At 58.2% G+C, this 21,770-nt stretch overlaps 1 protein-coding gene across 1 annotated transcript in view; it reads left to right on the top strand.

The window, feature by feature from the left end:
- The window catches only part of LOC117654463 (protein O-mannosyl-transferase TMTC2-like), a 37,205-nt gene extending 17,498 nt beyond the window's left edge, over nucleotides 1-19,707 (top strand). Inside the window, exons 3-13 of the mRNA XM_034401107.1 lie at nucleotides 13,264-13,450; nucleotides 13,574-14,023; nucleotides 14,245-14,538; nucleotides 16,090-16,254; nucleotides 16,324-16,663; nucleotides 16,778-16,892; nucleotides 17,782-17,867; nucleotides 18,117-18,226; nucleotides 18,287-18,421; nucleotides 18,712-18,930; nucleotides 19,056-19,707. Coding sequence (XP_034256998.1) covers nucleotides 13,264-13,450; nucleotides 13,574-14,023; nucleotides 14,245-14,538; nucleotides 16,090-16,254; nucleotides 16,324-16,663; nucleotides 16,778-16,892; nucleotides 17,782-17,867; nucleotides 18,117-18,226; nucleotides 18,287-18,421; nucleotides 18,712-18,930; nucleotides 19,056-19,202 — 2,248 coding nt within the window. The 3' untranslated portion in view covers nucleotides 19,203-19,707. The remainder of the gene's footprint in view (nucleotides 1-13,263; nucleotides 13,451-13,573; nucleotides 14,024-14,244; nucleotides 14,539-16,089; nucleotides 16,255-16,323; nucleotides 16,664-16,777; nucleotides 16,893-17,781; nucleotides 17,868-18,116; nucleotides 18,227-18,286; nucleotides 18,422-18,711; nucleotides 18,931-19,055) is intronic.
- Nucleotides 19,708-21,770: the final 2,063 nt, after the last annotated feature.

Genomic DNA, 21,770 nt, shown 5'->3' with positions numbered 1-21,770 from the left:
TTAGACAAGGCTTTTGTCGAATTTTGATCCTTGAAACCGGCGCGTTGCGTGTTTTGAAAGGGAGACGAAACGGAAGCGGAAGAGAGATCAAAAATGTTAGGCGGGCCGCCGCGCTTCGCTACCGCCGTCTGCGTCGCCGTTCTGCCGCGACCGCCGCGTCACATTCTCATACTCCGCAGCTGTTTCCCGCCAAATTTCCCTCCATCCCCAGATAACCTCAAAACGCGTAGGTTTGGCGCTGAAGTGTGTCGAAAATGAGGCCGTCTGGCACGACTCTCTCCAAGAGTGTACGAGTCCGGACGATACTGATCTGCTACTGCCGTTGTTTGGATCCGTTCTGGGCCAAACTCGCGGCAAACTACGGCCATCTATTAGATCGCGACTTATGTCCACGATCGATCATGAGGAGGAAGCGCGGATCGTGATGGAATGCAATAAACCGGAGGAAGTACAGTTCTTTTAACGAATCGCCGATAAAGGACGCCATTGTCTCGGCAGCACACGCGGACTCGTTCTGGTCGGGACGCGCGGCGGCCTATCGATGCCCTCATTGAGTGTGCACGAGGCGATACACCGCCAGAACTTCCTGCCTGTTGTTTTACCGCTGCAGGGTGATGGCGTGAGTGGGGCCAAAGTGGATTGTGCCGGCAGACGCGCCACAGTGGGCCAAAAGACGGGTGGAGGCGGCCGAAACTCTGGACGCGTTTTGAGCTCCAGAGTCGCTAAACAGAACTTGAACCTGACGTGTGACCCCACCAATGGATTCCTCGTTCCTAGACCAATCCATTGGTGGGGTCACACGAACGGTTTGAGTCCCATTCAGCAACTCTGAAGCTTGAACCGGTCGGGGCTTGCGACCGCCTCCACCGGCCTTCTGGCCCACTGTGCGCTCCACTTGTGCCGCTCGGCGGCCTTGCAGCGCGGTGTGCGTTCGGCAGGGCGCCCTATTGGTACAGTGGGGCATATCCCGCAAATGCCGCAGCTCGCAGGTGTATATTGCCGGCATGCCAGGGCTGCCCTTGGGCCCCACGGCCCCACGGCCCCCACGGCCCTTGGGGTGTGCCACGGCGAGGCCGGGACAGAACCCGTTATTTTGTACGGGGATTCCGGGGGCTTTCCTCGGTTCCGCCGCCGTGGCTGCGGAGGGCTGCGGAGGGAAGGGGGCTCAGGTCGAAGGAGTCTGCAGAGGTGGGGCTCGCCGGGCTCCGCCGGGCTCCGCGCGACCAGCCGCGCCCGACCCGCCAGGCCTAATTCCCGGCAATAAATTTGCGTTTTACAAAATTGTGTGCTATATTTCACGGCGCGCCCACACCGCTAGCTGCACGCGCGCGGCCAAGTTGCTGCGGTTGCTGCGCGCCGCCGGCGTGGGGTGCGCCGCGTCAGCGAGAAAGACAGAGACGAGAATAGGCCGCTCGTTTGGCCAGTAAAGGGCCCTGATGAAGGCGCCGGATTACGCCGGGATGAAAGACGTGGCCGTGTCAAAGGAATTTAAAGCGATTTGTCGTCGGAATTGCCGCGCGGTGGCGCCGCTCCGTCTCGCTCTCGCTCACGGAGCGACCCGCCAAAGACTGAGAGAGAAGCGGCGACCCCCTTCGCCGGCAGCCGGGCGATGAGCGGCCGCTGTGATTGGCGGATCGTTTTCAGTCGATTCTTGCCGAAACTCGCAAACTTGGGGAGGCTTACGGCGTGGGCGCAGACCGCGTGGACGCCCCGAGACGGAGTGGAGGTGGATCAGAAACAAATGCAGCGCCGACGACAAAATCCTCGCGGATGAAAATTAAGGATGATTCTTGTCATCTCCTTTTTCTCGCTTTTCTGCGAGGGATTTTCATCACGCGGTGGCGGATTGTCACTTGCCGAGGAGCTTTGAAGTCGAGGCCCCGAATAAATACAAATTGGATCCTCATCAGGAGAGGGGGCGGAGGCTGTCAGCATGGCACGAGGAGGTCGCAACAAAGGAGACAGCGACGTGGGGTACACCCACTGCTGTGACAAAGGGGCGCACTTACTACTGTACAGTAACATTGAGGCGCACTTACTACTGTACAGTAACATTGAGGCACCCTTACTACTGTACAGTAACATTGAGGCACCCTTACTACTGTACAGCAACATTGAGGCATTCTTACTTGTACAGTAACATTGAGGCATTCTTACTACTGTACAGTAACATTGAGGCATTCTTACTACTGTACAGTAACATTGAGGCATTCTTACTACTGTACAGTAACATTGAGGCATTCTTACTACTGTACAGTAACATTGAGGCATTCTTAATACTCAAAGGTGAAATTGAGGCACACCTACTACGATCGTCTGCGCGCCGCGGCACTGGCGCGCTGACTGCTCAGAGAGAGAGAGAGGGGGGGGGGAGGAGTTGAAGGTGAGGCGAGGAAAGGCGTGAGTCGGCCAAGATTGCCAAGTTTTGAAACTTGCGCTGTGGGCGCCATGGCGTTGTGGCGAAAGGAGGAGGGGGCGGCGCTGGAGGCGGCATGCTGGAAAATTTTAACAATGTTAGTGGGCGTTTGAGGTGAAACAAGGATGGTGGCTCGCCCGAGCCTGCCCGGGCCTGCCCGAGCCCCACGGCCCAGAGCCAAGCCCACCGCAGCGGCACGCTCAGCAACGCCGAGCACGCCAGGACGGAGTCACGCTGCCCGCTAGGGGATGCCTGCCAACCATGACGTCACAAGGTCACATCTCCCCGCCCAAACAACTCCGAAAGCTTTCTGAGACAAAGGCAGTGTTCCAAAAATGTTTCATAAAATGCAGAGAGAGAAAAAGCTGACCGAGGCCGTGAAAGTGGAAGTTGGAAATTGGAAGCTGTTCCCCGGCTTCGCGCGACTGTGCTGCAGTGCTGTAACGCTGCCTAACTAGTCCGTGTCGTGCAATACCCCGAACGGCTGGGCCCAGGCTTGGCCCTGCCTTGGCCCTGCTATCCAAGAAATGGCAGAGTTTCGCCATAACCGAACTGCTATTCCGGACACGGCGCAGGACGGCCGTTCTTGGCGCGGGATTGAAAAAGCCCAAAAGGGGGGCGGCGGTGTAACGCCTTAAGAAGGCGGCCCGGCGAGGGGGAAACAACTAAGAATTTTGGTGTACAAAAGCGAAAAATTTTCTAAATTTTCGTAACTTTTCCTACATTTTTAAAAGTTTTTGTCAATTTTGTAAATTTTTAGACATTTTTAAAAATTTTCAAAAATTGTGGAAATTATTGAGAATTTTTGAAATTTTTTGAAAAGTTAAGGCAATTTTTGAAAATTTTTGGAAATTTTTGTGAATTTTTGACATTGACGAGGGCGTGGGGGAGTAGCACAGGTGAGAAAGATGGGGTAAATGGTCCAGGTAGGGCATCGATTGAGCCGCGGGCAAGGCAAATCACAACACGCGCGGCGACACAGAACGCGCATGGCTCGACGACGCACGAATGAGCAAGGGCTGCAGGGCAACTGGCGCGTCCGGACCTGCCCGGCCAAGGCAGGGGAGTCCGAACTTTGAAGAAAAAATCCTTTTGTTCATATGCGCGAGAGTATCGTCGCATTTCCGTCGCGCAATGGCGGGCTTTGTCCTACGCCACTCCCGAGCGGCAGGGGCCCGTCCGAAAGCCATTCCAGAAGGTTCGAGAAGGTTTTCGGTAAAAACGCCGCCAGTCTCCAAAGAAATGACACACTGTTTCGAGACGTCCCCGCAATTAGCCAAGGTCAAGAAGCCCGGCGGGGGAAGGGGGGAGGGGGTGGCTGGGGCGTCGACCTGCATCCGGGGATGCCATTCATTGACAGCGAGCTTTCCTCGGCCGCCCCGCCGGCAGGATGTTAGGACTACAGCTGCCTTTAAAATTGACGTACAAAGTTCATTTAACATGATTCTGAACCGTGTGAAGGCGTGCAGGACGCTCGTTTGTAAGATTTTGCGAAATGCCACATATACTGCGATTCAGGATGGATGGTGGCTGGCGGTGGTTGGTTGGTGACGGCCGACTACCTGACTCTGTCCCGAGGTTCCGGCAGGGGTGGAGGGACCCGCTCCGGGCGGGGCCGCGCCGCCAGGGCCGCCCTGAGGACAGTCGAGCCACCTGGTCCACCGGAGCCTTCTCGGAAGACGAGCCGAGACTCATTAGCATAAATCTAGGAAAATTTGTTTCTAACGATTTGAGAGTTAAACAAAAAACATTTTTAGATTCCTTACAAAATGAGGAACAAGGACATGTTTTGAATCATGTTTCTACGACGCTCCGTCCGTTTGAACGTTGACAGGAGGGTGCTTTGTTTTAACACTAAGTAGCGGGCATCCGGCATCACGCAAGTCATCCCTTCAAAAATATTTCAGCCTCACTACCTTGAACTTGAGCTTGCTTGGTGCTTCGCAGTCTTACAGTAAAGTTCAAAATTTTTGGCTTTACTTAGGAAATTACGAAATTTTTTTGTGATTTTCCGAGAATTTTTGAAAAATTTTCAGAAATTTTGAGAAATTTTCAGACATTTTCGAAATTTTTTAGAATTTTTGGAAATTTTTGAAAATTTTCAAGAAAGTTTGCATTTTTACAAATTTTTTAAATTTTTTGGAAATTCTCAAAATTATGAAAATTTTTGAGAATTTTTGTAAATTTGTAAAATTTTTGAAGCATTAAATTTTTGGTGTACAAAAAAAAGGGGAGTTGTTTCCCCCTCGCGGCCCGGTCTGTGTTCCCGCCTACTTTCAATCCGCCCCGGCGGCAACGCTTTGACAGCACTTTGACGGCACTTTGACAGCTCTCTCTGCAGCCCTCGTCACTGTTTGTCGCAGCTGTGGGCGCCAGGTGGTCCGAGTCGCCTCCGCCCGCCTCTCCCCGCGATCCGCAGCGAAGGTCGATGAAGCAAGAAGTTCCGAGCCGCCAGCTCGCAAGAAGTACGATAATATTTGCCCGGGGAAAAACGTTCCCCGGGATGATAGAAAGCCCGTTTCTGCTCGTCTTGCCCGCCCGCCGCAGGCACGGCCGCAGGCACCACTGCGAAAGGCGGTTTGCTAACTGGGCGAATTTGTGGCAAGTTGGCACACATGCTTTGTAGAGTGGGTGTGTCGTATCTCAGCGCCCCCTGGCCGGTAGCCTGCCCTGGCCGCCCTCCCTGGCTAACCGGAGGGTTCGCACCTCACACATCGCACCCCACACCCTGCCCGCATGCTAGCAGCTGCTGGCAGCCCGTTAGTGAAATCTCTCCGACCGGCCCTGCACTGCCAAGCAAACTCCAGTTCACTGACTTCCGGAGGCGTTCTTGCGGTTGCCTCTCCTCTGCGCGCCGAGCACGTTGCGGGTCTCTGAAAACAAATCAAAAGAGCCGTGAGATGTTTTATTCGACAATGTCTTTTCGGGGTGAATGGCTCAGCAATCGAACGTGCAAATAAGAGGAGTGCTCCATTCTCAAATAGTTGGTCCGCAGCCCCTCCACCGACGACGCGACCGCCGTAAATTGTGTTGACGCAGATCGCTCGGCGCCGCGGCCAAATTATTAATTGGGGACCGGCGAGACGGTCGGTACAGTCGCGCGAGACAGTCAGGTGTCGCCCGGCATTTCGGCAAGGCGGTGAGGGAATTCGAAATGACTTCGCGGCGGCTGTTGCAAACACACCGCCTCGATTTGCATAGCGCCGCTAGAGCTGCATGTCCGGTTGCAATTTTTAGCAGAGTAACGCCTACCGCCCACCATCTTTACCAAACAACTCGAGTACACGTCAGAACACGCCGAGGTGTCGAAAAGCATAGGAAATAGCGTAAACTAAACCATTTTTACTTCGAACTGTTGTCCCTTCCGGCTGCTAGGGAGACTGCCGGGTTGGCGTCTGCGGAAATTAGCAGTGCACGTGATTCCAGGACGGTCCCGGAGGGTCTTGGAAATTAGGGCCGGCGATGAGACCTGCAGAGCGGGGGAAGGGATGACCGTAGGGATGGCCTTGGCCAGGCCTTGGCCCTTTCGCACGGTAAACGGTACGTGTGGAGGGTGCACGTTGCGAAGGGAGGCCCGCCGCGCCGCCGGGCGTGGTGCTGCATAATGTGTGTTGGTGAGGGGCTGGGGGGAGGAGGATGGGGGCTCAAGGGGTGAGTGCAAAGCCCAACCTAATCCGCTTGAAAACAAGAGCATCTTAGAAGGAGATCATGTCTTCGATACGCCCGGCGCCGCAGGCCGCCTCCACCGCCACTACCACCACCTCCACCTCCACCTCCACCACCACCACCTAACCAGCCTGCGACTTTTTCGAGCTGTAACATCAAGCACTGCTCGAGTCATATAGGGCTACTTCAACTCGTCTTTTTAATTTTTCGTCCGACCGCGCTCCCTGCCGGGCAGAGTGGTTTTCGCGGCTGGGTTGCGACTAGGGCCAGAGTGCTTGCTGTGGGGCTCCACGATGGGGCGAACGATGAGCTCGAATTAGGCCGAGTTTGTTTGCCGAGTAGCGCCCCGCTGATGAGTTATGTGTGCGAGTTTGACACGGACCCCCTACACCGAGGTCCCTTCACACGCTCATACACACACAAACACACACACACACACGCGCTAAAGCAGTGCTAATTAAAGTCGCCGCTAGTCCAGAACACTGTGTGTGTGTTTGTGTTTGGCGTGCGTGAGTGCACTGCGAAAATTTTGGTACTTTCATCACAATTCCAAGGCCAATTTTCATTCGTAGACCGTCATAAACCAATTGATGACTGTTTGTAAGACTTATTAAGGAGGCGCATGATTTTTTAAGCCTGTGGGTCAAAAATTAATCGCAGACTCCCAGAGAAACGTGCGAGAGCGTGCGTGTTGGCCATACTTGCACGTGAGTGTGCTCGCGGCCCCGCGCGCCATGACGGCTTCCTACTTTGTTGTTTTTGTTGTTGTTGACTGTTTTCACACGTCGTCACTTTACTGGCACGGGATGGGATGGCGGCCGGTTGTTTTTATCGCGTGAGAGTCAGAGAGAGAGAGAGAGAGAGAGAGAGAGAAGAGAGAGACGAGAGAGAGAATGAAAGCGGAAAGGGGAGCGGAGATCAGACAAGGACCGAAAGAGACGGAGGAAAATAAAAACCGTATATGCTCCCCACCGCGCCCCCGCCACGGATTCCACGACTCTCTGGGTGTGTGCCCGTGTGTGTGTGTATGTGTGTAAGTGTGTGTGTGTGCACAGGTGTTTGTGTGTGTGTACGTGTGTGTAAGTAGACCCCATCTTCCGCTCTGCCACCATGGCGCGTCCGACCGTGCGTGTGTGTGCACACGAGTGTGGGTGTGTTGGGAGTACGGAGCGTGACAGGAGCGAGGAAGGCAGTGAAGGGGGGAGACAATAATAGTAAAGTGCTCCGCAATTTGAGGAAAATAAAACAGAGAAGAAAGTAGGGTCAAACAGCAGACAATTTTTCTTTTTAAAAAAGATATTTCTGGTCCAAGGTACAGGTCTTCTAAATTTTCGTTTTTTAACTAATGTGAGTAGTGGAAGGAACGGGCACTGGCGCCTGGGGCTCCCATTGGAAGTCAGAGGGTATCACCGCATCTTTTCCGAACGCATGGCGCACTGCCGTCCCTGGAATGGCACCCCCTGGAATGTGCAGGGGGCGTCGGCCCCCAGGACGGCCCGGCCGAGATGCTGGGGGCCCTCCAGGAGGTGGGGGAAGTATGACTGCGCTGTGTTCACCGGGCCCTCCACCGGAAATGGAGTTGTTTCGGATATTTCCGGAAGAATCAGACTCGCGCCCTGGCCGCGCCCTCGGAATGGCGAGTTTAGGGAGAGAGACAGAGGAAGAGAGAAAGAGAGAGGAGAAAACGGCAGCTCTGTCATGCTATCACTTGGCGAGACACGGCTGTAAAAAACCAAGCACCTACTGCCGCGTGTTCGCTCCCGTCCCCTCCCTCCCTCCTTTTTTATCGCATCTTTTTTCCTCTATTATTGTTTTCCTTTGTCCCACACCTGCGAACCGATACTCTCTCCTGATTGCACCCGGCCACCGGTTCATCCAAAATTTAAGAAGCTCGAGCCCCAGCCGTGGCCAGATTCCGCCAGCTTGAGAGGGGAACGCCCCACACCATCGACTTGTTTTTAAAATCAAAGCGCTGCGCTTTTTCAAACGAGGACAGTGGCGCGCCGAACTGCAGCCGGTCAAATGGGGCAAAGTTTCCTCATTGGCGGGGCCACCTGCCACCAATCACGCTGCCGCGCCGCCGTGCAGCCCCATTCAACTCTTTGTTGCGCCAGCGCTTTGTTTGTTGTTGTCGTTTGCCCTCTGTTGTTGTTATTGTTGACGATGTTTCGTTTCCAGTCGGTTGCGCGCTCGCCGCTCGCTTTTTGCCCGCCTGTGATAATGATGATGTGATGGTGGGCGTTGAAACGAGTGCGTTTGCAGAGGTGTGCGCGCGTGTGTGTGCGTGCGAACCTTCACACACACACACACACACACACACACACTTGTGTGCGAGCGCGGCGAGTGAAAGCAATGTGTTGTGCTGCCGCGGCGTTGGTCTGACGCTCTGCTGAGGGGGAAAAAATAAATGACCACATAATCGCGGGGCGTTTGGCCACCGCGCCGATCCCCTGACTTGGCAAAAGGGACCGCGAAAGGGAAAAAAAAGCCCCGGCACGGCCTCGCCGGCCTCGCCTGTCATCGGAAGGGTATTGGCTGCTAGGCCCGACTCGGCCAGTCCCGCCATAACCTGGCTAAATTTATCCGCTTGGACCCACTCCGTCTCTCTCGCACTCACGGGGAGTCCCACTGGGGTGCGAGAGAGACGGAGAGCAATTGGCCGATTTCAAGTCCCGCGCGTTCCGCTGTCCCCCTGCGTCATAACCCGGCCACATTCTCCACAGACACGCAACAGCTCACACACACACACACACACACACACACACACACAGCGACGACTGCGAACATGCCAACGTGACCTCAGACGCCACCAACATTTTCCAGGAACTCCGGCCCCCTCGGCTACCCCCTATCCCCCGGAGCACGCCCCCCCCCCCCTACCCCTTTGGAGATGCTCGGGGGGCTTTAAGCGTGGGAAAGCGGGCTGGAGGTGTCCCGGTCCGCCCCGGTCCGCCCCGGTCCGCCCCGGTCCTGCCGTGCGTGTTCGTCTGCACACACGCTAAGCCCCTCTTTCCTCTTTCGCTTGTTTCATCCTGCCCGGCTATGCGTCCGTCCGGCTGTCTGCCTGTCCGTCTGTCTGCCGCGAGTCCAGCCTGCCGGGGGCGAGAACGACCCACTGGAAAGTTTTATCCCCCCCCCCTCCCTTCGATTTGCGTAAGAATCGCACATGCAGCCTCTTCGCGGCGGCGAGCAAGACCGGCCGGGCAAAGTAAAAAAAAATTAAAAAAAACGAAAAAAAAGAGAGAAAAGGAAAGAGTGAGAGAAGAATGCGGTGGGAGGGAGAAACTGCAGTGAGAGAAACTTTTTCAATGAGCCGCGTTTTCCATCGCGGCGGGGGAAATTTCGTTACTTTCATCACTTGAGTGCTATACATTAATTACGGGGGTGCCGACCGCGGGCGATGGGGGCGGGAGAGAGAGAGAGGGGGGGGGGGGAAGGGCGCGTTGCCCGCGGTTAAAACGTCGCTAATGTAATGTATGGAAAGCTGTGACGCCGTGCCAAGGCCCGTCCCGTCCGACCACACCGCGGCTTTTAGGATATGGCTCTCCGGACGGCTGGGCTGGGCTCGGCCAGACGAACGCGGCTTGACGGCTGGACGGCGGGCCGTTTAACTACTCTGCGACAAAAATATCGTTTAAATTGATATTTATTTTTAAGTCAAGGATAGGTTTTTTTAAGTGTTCTACACCGGAGTGTTCCACTTTGAAAACGTCCCAAAAATTCAACATGGAAAAAAAAATACTTTGCCATTTTTTGCCGTCTAGGCGAGCATAAATTTTGGTGACCAAAGAGAGACACTTTTTTTTCTGAGACGCCTCAAGACACGGTCTACCTGACGCGCCGGATGCCCCCCACCCCCCACTTGCTGAGCCAGGGGGAAGAGGGGGGGGGGGTAGTTTAGCGCTGATGCGGCAAGTGGGACCAAAACTTGGCCGCCTCCGTGGAGGGACTCGGGCACGTCTCTATTGACTGAGTAGTCTGCGCAAGAAAAATAATCTCCCGTGTAGGTGTGTGTGTGTGTGTGGGAGAGGGAGGGTGGGGCGCGAGGTGTTGTAAGCGTGTGTCTGTGGGGGCGGCGACGTGGAACCTGTGGAGCACGTCGAGAACTTGTCAAAGCCAGTCAGCAGACTATGGCGGACTGAGCCTCGGCTTCCTCGACTGCCGCAATCACCATTACCTGCCTCCGGTGTGGCGCACTGGTTGTCGTCCGCCGACATTGGCACTGTAAGTGGAGCGCCAGGAACACCAAAAGTCCAGTGAGGAAGCATCAGTCGAATCAGTTTTAAAATTTGGTTTTCTGTTTTTGTTGTACAGTGTGCATAAACACCTAGAAAAGACCGCTTAGGAAGGGGCAGAAACTAAACCGGAATATTTTTGCAATTGTTACGTCGGCACTTTTCGCAGAGTGCACCCTTCGGAGAACAGCTGCTGCAGCTGCGAAGAATTCCTCCCGATATGAGTTCCCCCCGGTATTAGTTGAGGCCCGAGCGCGTTCCGAAGGCGTACCGAAGGCGTACCGAAGGCGTACCGTAGGTGTTCTGAAGCGTTCCCAAGGGGTTCCAAACTCCAAAGTCGTTCTAACGGCGTTCCAAAGGCTTTCCGAAGGCATTCTGAAGGCGTACCGAAGGCGTTCCGAAGTTATTCCGAAGGCGTACCGAACGCGGTCCGAAGGCGTTCCGAAGGCAGCGGGCGAATATATCCTCGGAAAGTGCGGGCGAGACGCGGTGCGGCGTTCGAAACGCAGACGGGAAAAAAGAACGCGGTGCTAACTCGGGTAGGGTTCCCTGAGGAGGCGGCGAAAGTCAGCAGGCAGGAGGCGGGACAGGGATCGATGCGACAGACGGACAGACAGAAAGACAGACAGACGGACAGCGGAAAGGCTGATGGAGCGAAGGGAGGCGGCCAGAGCGCATGACGTATGGGATGGTCCGGTTAATGGAAAAATTATTAAAAGAGATTGAAAGAGAGCGGTGGGAAAAGTTGGTAGACTCATGTCGGCACCGCGCGGGGCGGAAAGGGCGAGAAAGAGGCGTCGGGAACGGCCGGCCGGGCAATCTAGAGGTGCTGCGAGCGGCTGGCTTCGAGGTGCAGCCCTCGCATCAGCATCGACTACTCGACCCGATAATGTATTCTTACCGAGAAACTGCCTTCGACTTTACTTATTACTTACCCTGACTAGCCCCCCCCCCCCCACACACACACACACGCATACGCCCCACCGATCGCCTGCAAACTTGTACCGCATAGAGTTGGAGCTTAATATGTGGAACCGGCGGCAACTTCCGAGCACCATAATCCTGTTACGTATTGCAGCTCCAGCGCGGGGCGCCACTCCGACCCACCCCGCCCACTTGGAGCGCCACGCCACGCCACGCCACGCCGTGCACGGTGGCGTGTTTAGAAGGCTGATTAGCGAGGTGCTAGATGGGCCACCCTCTCCATCAACCCGTCATGCCGTCACCGTGTCGATAGCCATCTCGCCTCTTTTTTTTTTCAGATTCGTCATCGCGTTGGCTCGGCGTCCATTGACAGCCAGTGCACCAGAAATACCCGAATACCCGTCCGCGCCACTCTTTTTTGCGTCCTTATTTCGCGTTTTTTAAAAATCTGTCAACGATGTGTCCGGATCGCCTGGAAATCGGACAGTGTCAACATCAAGCTCAATTTTGTTTCGGTTTAAAGTCTGTGGACTTCAAAAGAGAAATTTCGCGAAGTGGCTTCCCGTCGTAGCGCCTGCGACGGGCGGGTAGGCCGACCGCAGGCAGGCCTGCGTGGCGGGCTTGCCTACCCACGGCATCGCAGGCGCTCTCTCTCCCTTTCTCTCTCTACTTCTCTCTCTTCCGTCTCCTCCTTCCGGTCCAACTTTCGGCGCCGCAGAGAAGAGAATTTTAATGGCCTCCTTACCTTTGCGACTAACATCACAGTCGTCACCAGCTTCCTTAATCAGCCGGCTGGCGCGGGGCCGTCTCAGCGTAACTGCCGCGGCTCGTTTCATGTTTTTTTCTTCTCTCTCTCTCTCTCTCTCTCTCTCTCTCTCTCTCTCTCCTCTCTCTCTCTCTCTCTCTCCGCGGCAGGGACGAGCATGGAAAGGCATAAAGAGGAGAGAGAGATAGAAGGTTGGGGATCCTCTCCGGCGGCGGGAACTGTAACTGCAGCCAGTAAAACCTGACAAAGATTCGGGCGGGAAACATTTCCACGCATCTCGCTCCGCGCTAGCAGTGCTAGCAGTGCTAGGCGCCCGGGGGCATGGCCGGGCAGGGCGGGGCCGGGGCAGCCATCCGAGCCGACATCCGAAATCCGGGCCGTGCCTAGGCGGGCCAAACTCGCGCAGCAGCAGTCGTGTATCTGTCACATCGGCATGTACATTCAGATTTATGGAGCGAGTTCACTTTCGCTCTCGTTTGTAATCTCGCAAAAGGCGAAAGGCTGCCGGCATAATATCGAGCCAGGCCAGCCAGGCCAGCCAACCGACCGTGTAATCGAGGTAGTTACCCCCACTCTCATATCGCCGGCCCCTGCTCCTCCTCCTTCTCCTTCATTTTATGTGTCATTTTCATTTACAATTCCATTTTCAGTTTCAGCTTCATTTTCAGTTTCCTCTTTCGTGTTCAGTTTCCTATTTCATGTTCAGTTTCATTTTCATTTTCAGTTTCATTTTTACTTCAGTTTTTATGTTCTCCCCTCTCCCCCCCCCTCTCTCTCTCTCTCTCTCTCTCTCTCTCTCTCTCTCTCTCTCCCTCTCTCTCTCTCTCTCTCTCTTCCCCTGGCTTGCCCCGCCGATCGCCCGGCCGGTCCCCCGATGATTAGGACTCATTGCAGGCCACTGAGCCTCTGCCGGCGGCGCTGCCGGTGTCCTCCAAGGAGAGGCCAGGCCGGCCCGCGCGGCCCGCGGCGGTGTGGACCCAGCCAGCCTTAATCCCGGCCAACTGGAACTCCGAAGCCGGGCGGAGCGGGCGGAGCCGGCGAAGCTAATAGGACTGAAATTACCAACAGACCTCCCCTTATAAACTTGACGGTGGCAAATCTATGGCGCCTCCTTTAGCAAACAAAGGTTAGCGAAAGTTGGCGGCAGTGGCGTCGGGGGCGGGAAGGATTAAGGGCTGCCGGCGCGGCCTGGTCGGCCTCGGCGAGGACGAGGACCGAGGACCTCACCTGACGCGTCATTCTCTCTCTTGTTGCAGCCGCGCCGTGCTGCGCAACCCCGACGTGCGCGGCGGCCAGTCGGCCTGGCTGGCGTTCGGACACGACTTCTGGGGCACGCCGCTGCGCTCCGCCGGGTCCCACGGGTCGTACCGGCCGCTGTCCGTGCTGTCGCTGCGCGCCAACGCCTACCTGGCCGGCGGCATGCGGCCCTACGGCTTCCACTTGGTGAGCACCGCTATAGCCGGCAGGCCGGCGGAGGCGGTCCAAATCCCGGACGCTACAAATTTAACTTGTAAAATTTAAAAGTCATTTTTCAACATTTGGTTAATTTTCGGGCGACCCTTCCAGGTGAACGCGCAGCTGCACGCGCTGTGCTCGTACCTGGTGACGCGCCTGTCGCGGCGGCTGCTGGGCGGCCTGGGCGGCCGCGGCCCCGGCGTGTGGCTGACGGCGGGGCTGCTGTTCGCCGCGCACCCCGTGCACTGCGAGGCGGTGGCCGGCATCGTGGGCCGCGCCGACCTGCTGGCCTCGGCGCTGGCGCTGCTGGCCCTGCTCAGCTTCCTGCAGCACCTGGACTGGCGGGAGCGGGGCTGCCGGTGCGAGGCGCTGCGCAGCCTGCGCCCTGGTGGCCGCGCCGCCTGGTGCCGCTGCCGCGCCTGGTCCGCGCTCCTGCTCGCCGCCACCATGGCCCTGGCCGCGGCCGCCATGCTGTGCAAGGAGCCCGGCGCCACCGTCGTGGCCGTCTGCATGGTGTACGACGTGGTGGTGCAGCTGGGGCGCCGCGGCCGCAACCGCAAGGTGGGCGTCGTTGAACTTCGTCCCGCGTTTTGGGCTCCAGAGTCGCTAAGTGGGACTCGAACCGCACGTGTGACCCCACCAATGGATTGCTCTCCGGACGAGGAATCCATCCGTGGGGTCACACGCTCGGTTCGAGTCCTGCTTAGCGACTCCGGAGCTCAAAACGCGTCTTTGGCCGCCGTCTTGTAGCCCACTGCTCTAAGGCAGCCTCCTTGTCGCAGACGCCCTTCTGCGCCTCCTCGCTGGTCGCGCTGGCGGCCTGGGGCGGCGCGCTGCTGGCGGCGCGGCTCTGGCTCGTCGGCATGAGCACGCCCGTCTTCGCGCGCGCCGACAACCCCGCGGCGCACGAGGCGGCCTGGGCCACGCGCACGCTCACCTTCCTGCACCTGCCCGTCGTCAACCTGCGCCTGCTGCTGTGGCCCGGCACGCTCTCCTTCGACTGGTCCATGGACGCCGTGGAGCGCGTCGAGGCCCTCGCCGACCCCCGGAACCTGCAGAGCGCCGCGCTGTACGCGTCGCTCGCCGTGCTCGTCCGGAAGGCCGTCGCCGCGCTCACCGCCGAGCCCCAGGTACTTTTCCTCTTCACACAGTGGGCCAGAAGACCGGTGGAGGCGGACAAAATTCCACACGCGTTTTGAGCTCCAGAGTCGCTTGATGAGTCTCGAACTGAACGTGTGATCCCACCAATGGATTGCTCTCTTAACGAGGGATCCATTGGTGGGGTCACACGTTCGGTTCGAGTCCTGCTTAGCGACTCTGGAGCTCGAAACGCGTCGTGAGTTTTAACCGAACCCGCCGGTCTTCTGGCTCACTGTGCGACACCGGTTCGTTAGTCGTCTCGCCGGCAGCTGGCAGCCGCAGTCACACACCGCGATCATGTTCCCGGCCATGGAAAGTGGGCGCCGGGCGGCCAGGCAGCCAGCGGGGTGCCCGTTTTAGAATGCATTGCGTGTGTGTACGGTGTAGGGGTATAAGAGGGATTTGGGAGCTTTGTCGGTGTCTCGCCGTGCCAGCCGCCACCGCCACAGCTCGGTGCTCGGTCGCAAAAGGGGGAGGGGGAGGGTGCATTGTACGTGCCTGATCCTCTGTCTTCTCACTGGCTGGAGCCACGAGGGATGAGTCCACTGCAGCTGGACAGCGCGCCGGCCAGAAAAAATATGGAGGGAGCACCGGCATGAGAGAGCAACGCCCCCTCCCCCTCCCCCTCAGACCGGGGTTATGCGGGCGGAGGCCGACGGAAAGGCAGATGTGATATTAGTTCAGCGAAGTCCGGTCTCCGGCGGTCCCCACCGGACCGTGGACAGTGGGCCAGAAGACCGGTGGAGGCGGACAAAATGCTAGACGCGTTCCGAGCTCGACAGTCGCTAAATGGGACTGGAAACGAACGTGTGACCTCACCAATAGGTTCCTCGTTTGGAGAGGAATCCACTGGTGGGGTCACACGCTCGGTTCGAGTCCCATTTAGCGACACGAGCCCCAAACGCGTCCGGGGATTTCGGCCGCCTCCGCCGGTCTTCTGGCCCACTGTGCGGTGTCCGGCTTCAGGCTGCGCGGAAAGCCCCTCCGGACACACGGAGATTCCCCTGGAAAACTAAAAAGGACGGAGAAATCCGAGGCGCTGCGGGCAGAAAACCTCACTCGTGTCACTAGAAAGAGCAAGTCGTAAACAAAGTTTCGCAGTCATTATTATTGGAAGCCGTAGAAACGTGACGGCGGGCGACGGGGTCCTCTGGACTGATTCCGAGAGTCGTGTCTCTCTCGCACCTGTACTGCGGAAAGCCCCGTGAGTGGGAGAGAGACAGAGCGACGAATCAGTCTCCAGGCGTTGTTCCCCGGGGAGCGTCCATCCGCCTCCGAGTGTCCTCCAGGCTGCTCCTGGAGTATTCATCCCGGACGTGTTTCATTCGCAGGGCCTGGAGCTGTTCCAGAGCAGGGCGCGGCGCGGCAGGGCGGCCTCCAGGCGGCGCCACGCCAAGCCGGACCGGGTGAGTCACCAGGACAAAAGTCAACCTACGAAAAAAAGTTAAGAGACCTTGTTTTGTGACTTGACTGTGTGCGCCCGACAGAAAATGAAGATCTGCGGCGTCTGCTCGAAGCTGATCGAGTCGCGCGGCGCCTTCGTGTACGGCTACAACAACAACAACGTGGTGCTGGCCAACAACAACAACTACCCCGTCAGCTCGAGCAGCAGTAGCAGTAGCGTGTCGCAGGACAGCGACGCGGGCGCGGCGGTGGCCTCGGCGTCGTGGGTGGGCTGGCCGCCGGCGGCGCGGCCCCCTCGCGGTGGCGGCGCGCTGCTGGCGGTCGCGCTGGCCGTGGTGCCGCTGCTGCCCGCCACCAACCTCTTCTTCTACGTGGGCTTCGTGGTGGCGGAGCGCGTGCTTTACCTGCCCAGCGTGGGCTACTGCCTGCTCGTGGCGCAGGGCCTGGGCTGGCTGGCCGACGCGAAGCCCCCCGTGGCCGCCGCCGCCGGCCGCGCCGCCCGGTCGACGCGGACGTGGCGCGGCCGCGGCACCGCCGTCATGCTCGCCGGCGTGGTCCTGGTGGCCGTGCTGGCCGCCAGGACGCTGCAGAGGAACGGCGACTGGGCCGACGAGGAGGACCTGTACCGCGCCGGCATCGCAGTCAACCCCCCGAAAGGTGCGGCCTTCGAGATCTCGTTCAAGATTTAGTTCAAGATCACGTTCTAGTTTTGTTTTCGAGATATGGTTCGATATCTCGCTCTTGACTGTTTTGCCTGTTGTTCCGCCGCAGCGTACGGCAACCTGGGCTCGGTGCTGAGTTCGCGGGGCCGGCTGGCCGAGGCGGAGCACGCCTTCAGGATGGCGCTGCGCTACCGGCCCAACATGGCGGAGGTCCACTACAACCTGTGAGTAGCGTCCCGTCAGCCCGGCGCGAGGCTAAGCGTGGCAGAGCCGCACGGTGCGCCAGAAGACCGGTGGAGGCGGCCAAGATTAAAGACGCGTATTGAGCTCCAGACTCCAGAGTCGCTGATTGGGGCTCGAACCGAACGTGTGACCCCACCAATTCATTGCTCTTCGAACGAGGAATCCATTGTTGGGGTCACACGTTCGGTTCGAGTCCCATTTAGCGACTCTGGAGCTCAAAACGCGTCTAGCGTTTAGGCCGCCTCCACCGGTCTTCTGGCCCACTGTGGGCCGCCCTTCCGGGTAAAAAGTAAACACCCTGGGAACACACCCCGGCGGCCCGGGCCGCGCCAACGTGTTAATCACTGCACGGCAAACAGCCGCGCTAATATCCGCCGCCGAGGCCGTGCGAGTGCGAGAGAGACGGCGCGAGACACGCCGCGGCGCTGCCTGCGAGAGCGAGAGAGACGGCGCTCGCGACAAAAAGCAAACACACCAATCAGCGGCCCGGCAAAAACAGGGCGAATAAGCAGCGGGCCGATCGCGTACCCTGGGGGTTCGGGTTCGGGTCGCTCCAACGAGCACCCGAGCCCGAGACCCGAACGCGACCGAACGCGACCCGAAGTTGGCCCAAGCCGCAAAGCGTTTGGCCACCACGGCGGAAATAGAGGGTTCCTGAGAGCGCTTCCTCAGGCTGTCTCTCTCGCACTCACGGCGAAGGCCATCAGGGTGCGAGAGAGGCGGCACGCTGCTCAGTCTACGCAAGCCGATTCCGAACAGTCACGCTGTCTGCCTCGCACCGCCGAGTGCGAGAGAGACAGAGCGACAGGCGTTGGCCAGGGGGCGCTGTGGGGCGTGCATAGCCTTATCTGTGGGTTGCCGATGTTTCAGGGGGAACCTGTTGCTCAAGAGAGACAAGCTGGAGGAAGCCATCCGGAGCTATCAGCAGGCCATCCATTACCGGCCGTCGCTCGCCCGTAAGTTGTCTTCGTCGCGCGTACACTGCCAAACGTTTGTTTTTAGTCAGCGTAAACAATTTTAAGAAGGTGATCAAAATGTTTTTTTTTAATAGTTTTATTTTTCTTGTGCTTTTTTTTAGGCAATCGCCTTTTTTCTCTTTCTGTTTTTTTACAAAGGCGCACCTGCACCTATTTCTAAATTTGACTTTGTTTTTCGCGCACTATAGCACCTTTTTGTAATTTTATTTTTTGCTACTTTTTTTGCAGTGGCGCACTTGCACCTGGGACACGCGTTGGCGGCGCGCGGCCAGGTGCGCGAGGCCGTGTCGGCGCTGGTGCGGTGCGCGTCGCTGCGCCTCGCGGCCCCCGCGGCCCCCGCGGCCTCGCCGCTCCTGCTGCACGCCCCCCAGGGCAGGCTGCACGCCGTGCGCGACGAGGCGACGCACGAGGCCGCCAGGGTGTCGGCGCTGCTGCTGCTCGGCCACCTGCACGCGTCGCAGGGCAGGCTGCGCGCCGCCGAGAAGGCCGTCAAGGAGGCCATCCAGGCCCGGCCCCAGGACTACCACCCCGCGGTCAGTGCCCTCAACCATTGAAAAATTGCCTTCCCATCTCCGAAAAAATATACTTTTTTGTACTATATCTACTTTAAACGTGTTCGAAATTAAAACTTTAAAGGTATAGGAGGTGTTTTTTTGCAAATCAGAGGCCTTTTTTGATTTTAAAGAAAAGAATTTTTACACTATACCTACTGGAAATTCATTCAAAATTTAAACTTTTTCAAAATTCGAAATTTTTTTCTCAAGTTGTCCGGGAGTGTTCAAGATTTTGGAACAGTGCCGCTGACCGTTGTGAACCGTTGCAGCCGCTGTACAAGCTGCTGGCCGAGGTGGAGGAGAGGATCAAGACCCAGGAGGAGCGGCACTCGGCCAGGGACACGCTGGACTACAGGGAAGCGCCTACAGGGAAGGCCGATGCGCAGCAGCAGCCCGACAAGGACCAGCCGCAGGAGCAGCAGCAGCGGAACGCGTGGTCCTGGAGGACGAGATCGTGCAACGACAGCGTCCTGCCCGGCACCGGCACGGTAAGTTGTCTCAGTGGCCGCGTGGTTAGCGAAACCGCTTTGCAAGTCAGTGGTCCGTGGTTCGAAACCCCGCGCCCTATAATATTTTTTCGTGTGTCTTATGTTGTTGGTTTACTGTGTCTCAGGCTGCCGGGGAGTGCGCCAGGGCGCCGTCGGCGGGAGTCGAACCAGGGCCCCCGATGCGCGGCGAGGGGGCCACGGCGTCCGGGCCGCAGCCCGAGGAGTGCCCCATGGCCGCCCTGTTCCCCGCCCCCGCGTCGCCCTGCGCCTAACCGAGCACGTCGTTGCCCACGGACTACGGTGGAACGACGTGGAACCGCGTGTCAGTGACGTCACAGTGACGTCATAGCCACAAGAAGCACGCACGATAAGACTTGTGATTCGAGACAATATTTTGTCCAACTGCTCCGCCGGGCACTAGTGCCCACAGCGAAGAGCCAGTTGGAAACTCTAAGTGATGTAAATACCGGAGAGGCTCTCTCCTCCCCTTCGTGATCATGATGAAAACGCTAAGAATCTTTATCAATTGTTCTCTTTTTCTTTTGTTCGCTGTGTACATAACACGCAGGACTAAGGTAGCGGCTAAGATACACTCGAGAGTGCCAACAAACCATTGCATTCCTCCCTTGCATGGGAGAAAAAACACATCTCCCTACTTTTAACGTGACAGTTTGTGACGGAATACCAACAGTTTTGTACTTAGGAAAAAAAAGATATTCCTGTCCCCTTCTCTTCTTTTTGTATATCGATTGAATAAATCTATTTATTTACTCGTTATCGTGCTGCCATTTCCCCAATCTGACTCTGAAATGAGAAAGATGAAACGCCTTTTCCCGGGGAACGAGAACAAGGTGGCGGTGCGACGGAGACAGACAGAGCCACGCCCCCGGACGGGCCCGGCCCACTCTAATACATACAGCCACTGGGGCGCAGCGGCACGGCACGGCACGGCACGGCAGGGCACGGCACGGCACGGCACGGCACGGCAGGGCACTGCACGGCACGCCACGCCACGCCACGACACGCCACGGCACGGCACGGCAGGGCACGGCAGGGCACTGCACGGCACGGCCTCGCTGGTTTTACATGATACTGCTGCTCTTTTTTGCCGCCTTGTCCCTCTTCTTCTTCTTCTTCTTCTCCTCCATCTCCCCCTCCCTCTTCCTCCGTGACCCTCGCCCGCCCGGCTACTCCCTATCTCCGTCTCTATCTGGGGTGCAAATCGCGACGGCGCCATTACACTGCAGTCTGTCTCTCTCGCACCAACGGGGCGCGCCCCCGGGGTGGCGACCGCCTGAGTAGGTAGGCACCCCGTCCGTCACGTCCGCGCGGCGGCACGGCCTACGCTCCGTCTCGCGGGCGCTCCACAGTGGGCCAGAAGACCGAGTCCTCCACCGGCCCACTGTGCACTCCCGGTCCGCAGACCGATTCCCAGAGTCGTCGCTCTGTCTCCTCGCACTCGTGGGGTGCCCCGAAAAGGAGCGAGAGAGACGACCCGGAACCGGTCTACTCGAGGGGGAAATCACTCTTAAAAACTGTGACCCGACTACTCCCTATTACGTTCTATTACACTATTACAGAAGGCTTATTACGCTCGAAAATACCCAGATTTAGGCTAAAATCGGACCGTAAATAGGGAAAACCTTAAAAAATTTGGCTATTACGCTATTACTATTACGCGTAATACAAGGAATCGGTGACCCGACTATTACGCGAGTGATTTCCCCCTCGGGTCTACTGGCCAACCTCGGCCGATCTTCCAGGCCCCGGGCGGGCGCGCCGCACGCATAGGTCCGTCGAGGCTTTGTTCGCGTTATGAAGAGCCGGCCCCAATTCACCCCCTTTGTACACCACTCTCTTTTGAACCCCCCACCCTCTTTCGAACGTCCTTCCTTTTTCTGAACTTCCACCCCCTTTTGAACCTCCCACCCAATTTTCCTGCCGGGACCTCCACCCCCCAGGCGTCTAGCCTGCATTCTGGCGGTCGCTCTGTAGTGAGTTTCCTGCCTCTCTCGCTCCCGCCTCTCCTTCACGCGAGGCTGTGCCTTGCCGTACCGGCCTGAAACACTCGGCCCCCCGGCTCCCCCCTCAAAAGAGCAAAATCCGAGCCGCGTTCGTCGCTCCGTCTCTCTCGCACTCGCGGGGCGCCGCGCATCGCTGCGCGTGGGTGCGAGGGAGACGGAGCGACGAGACGCTGTGCGGAATCAGTCGTCTGCTTCGACCCGCTTTTCTCCCGTTCACTGGCTTCTTCCACTTGGACGCACGGCCGGCCGGGGGGGAGGGGAGGGGGCGTCCGAAGTCGCTCCATTTGGCGCGGTCTGCAACGCGGCCAAGGCGTGGGCCAAAGGCGGCAAGCCCGGCAGCCAGCCAGCCAGCCACGCAACCAGCGCGCCCTGGCGGCCGCGTTGCTCATCAACAACATGGCAAGTGGCACTGGAATCAATATGGTCGTCGGCACGGCCTGCACGGCCTCCACGCCGACACCGACAGGGACGTGCTGCACGGCGGCACCGAGGCCACGACGGCGGTCGACGGGGAGGTGCTTCGGCGGCACCGAGGCCACGACGGCGGTCGACGGGGAGGTGCTTCGGCGGCACCGAGGCCACGACGGCGGTCGACGGGGAGGTGCTTCGGCGGCACCGAGGCCACGACGGCGGTCGACGGGGAGGTGCTTCGGCGGCACCGAGGCCACGACGGCGGTCGACGGGGAGGTGCTTCGGCGGCACCGAGGCCACGACGGCGGTCGACGGGGAGGTGCTTCGGCGGCACCGAGGCCACGACGGCGGTCGACGGGGAGGTGCTTCGGCGGCACCGAGGCCACGACGGCGGTCGACGGGGAG

The sequence above is a fragment of the Thrips palmi genome, unplaced genomic scaffold (assembly GCF_012932325.1).
Source record: "Thrips palmi isolate BJ-2018 unplaced genomic scaffold, TpBJ-2018v1 HiC_scaffold_10, whole genome shotgun sequence".
Taxonomy (NCBI): domain Eukaryota; kingdom Metazoa; phylum Arthropoda; class Insecta; order Thysanoptera; family Thripidae; genus Thrips; species Thrips palmi.
This window is presented reverse-complemented; position numbering and strand designations above follow the sequence as displayed.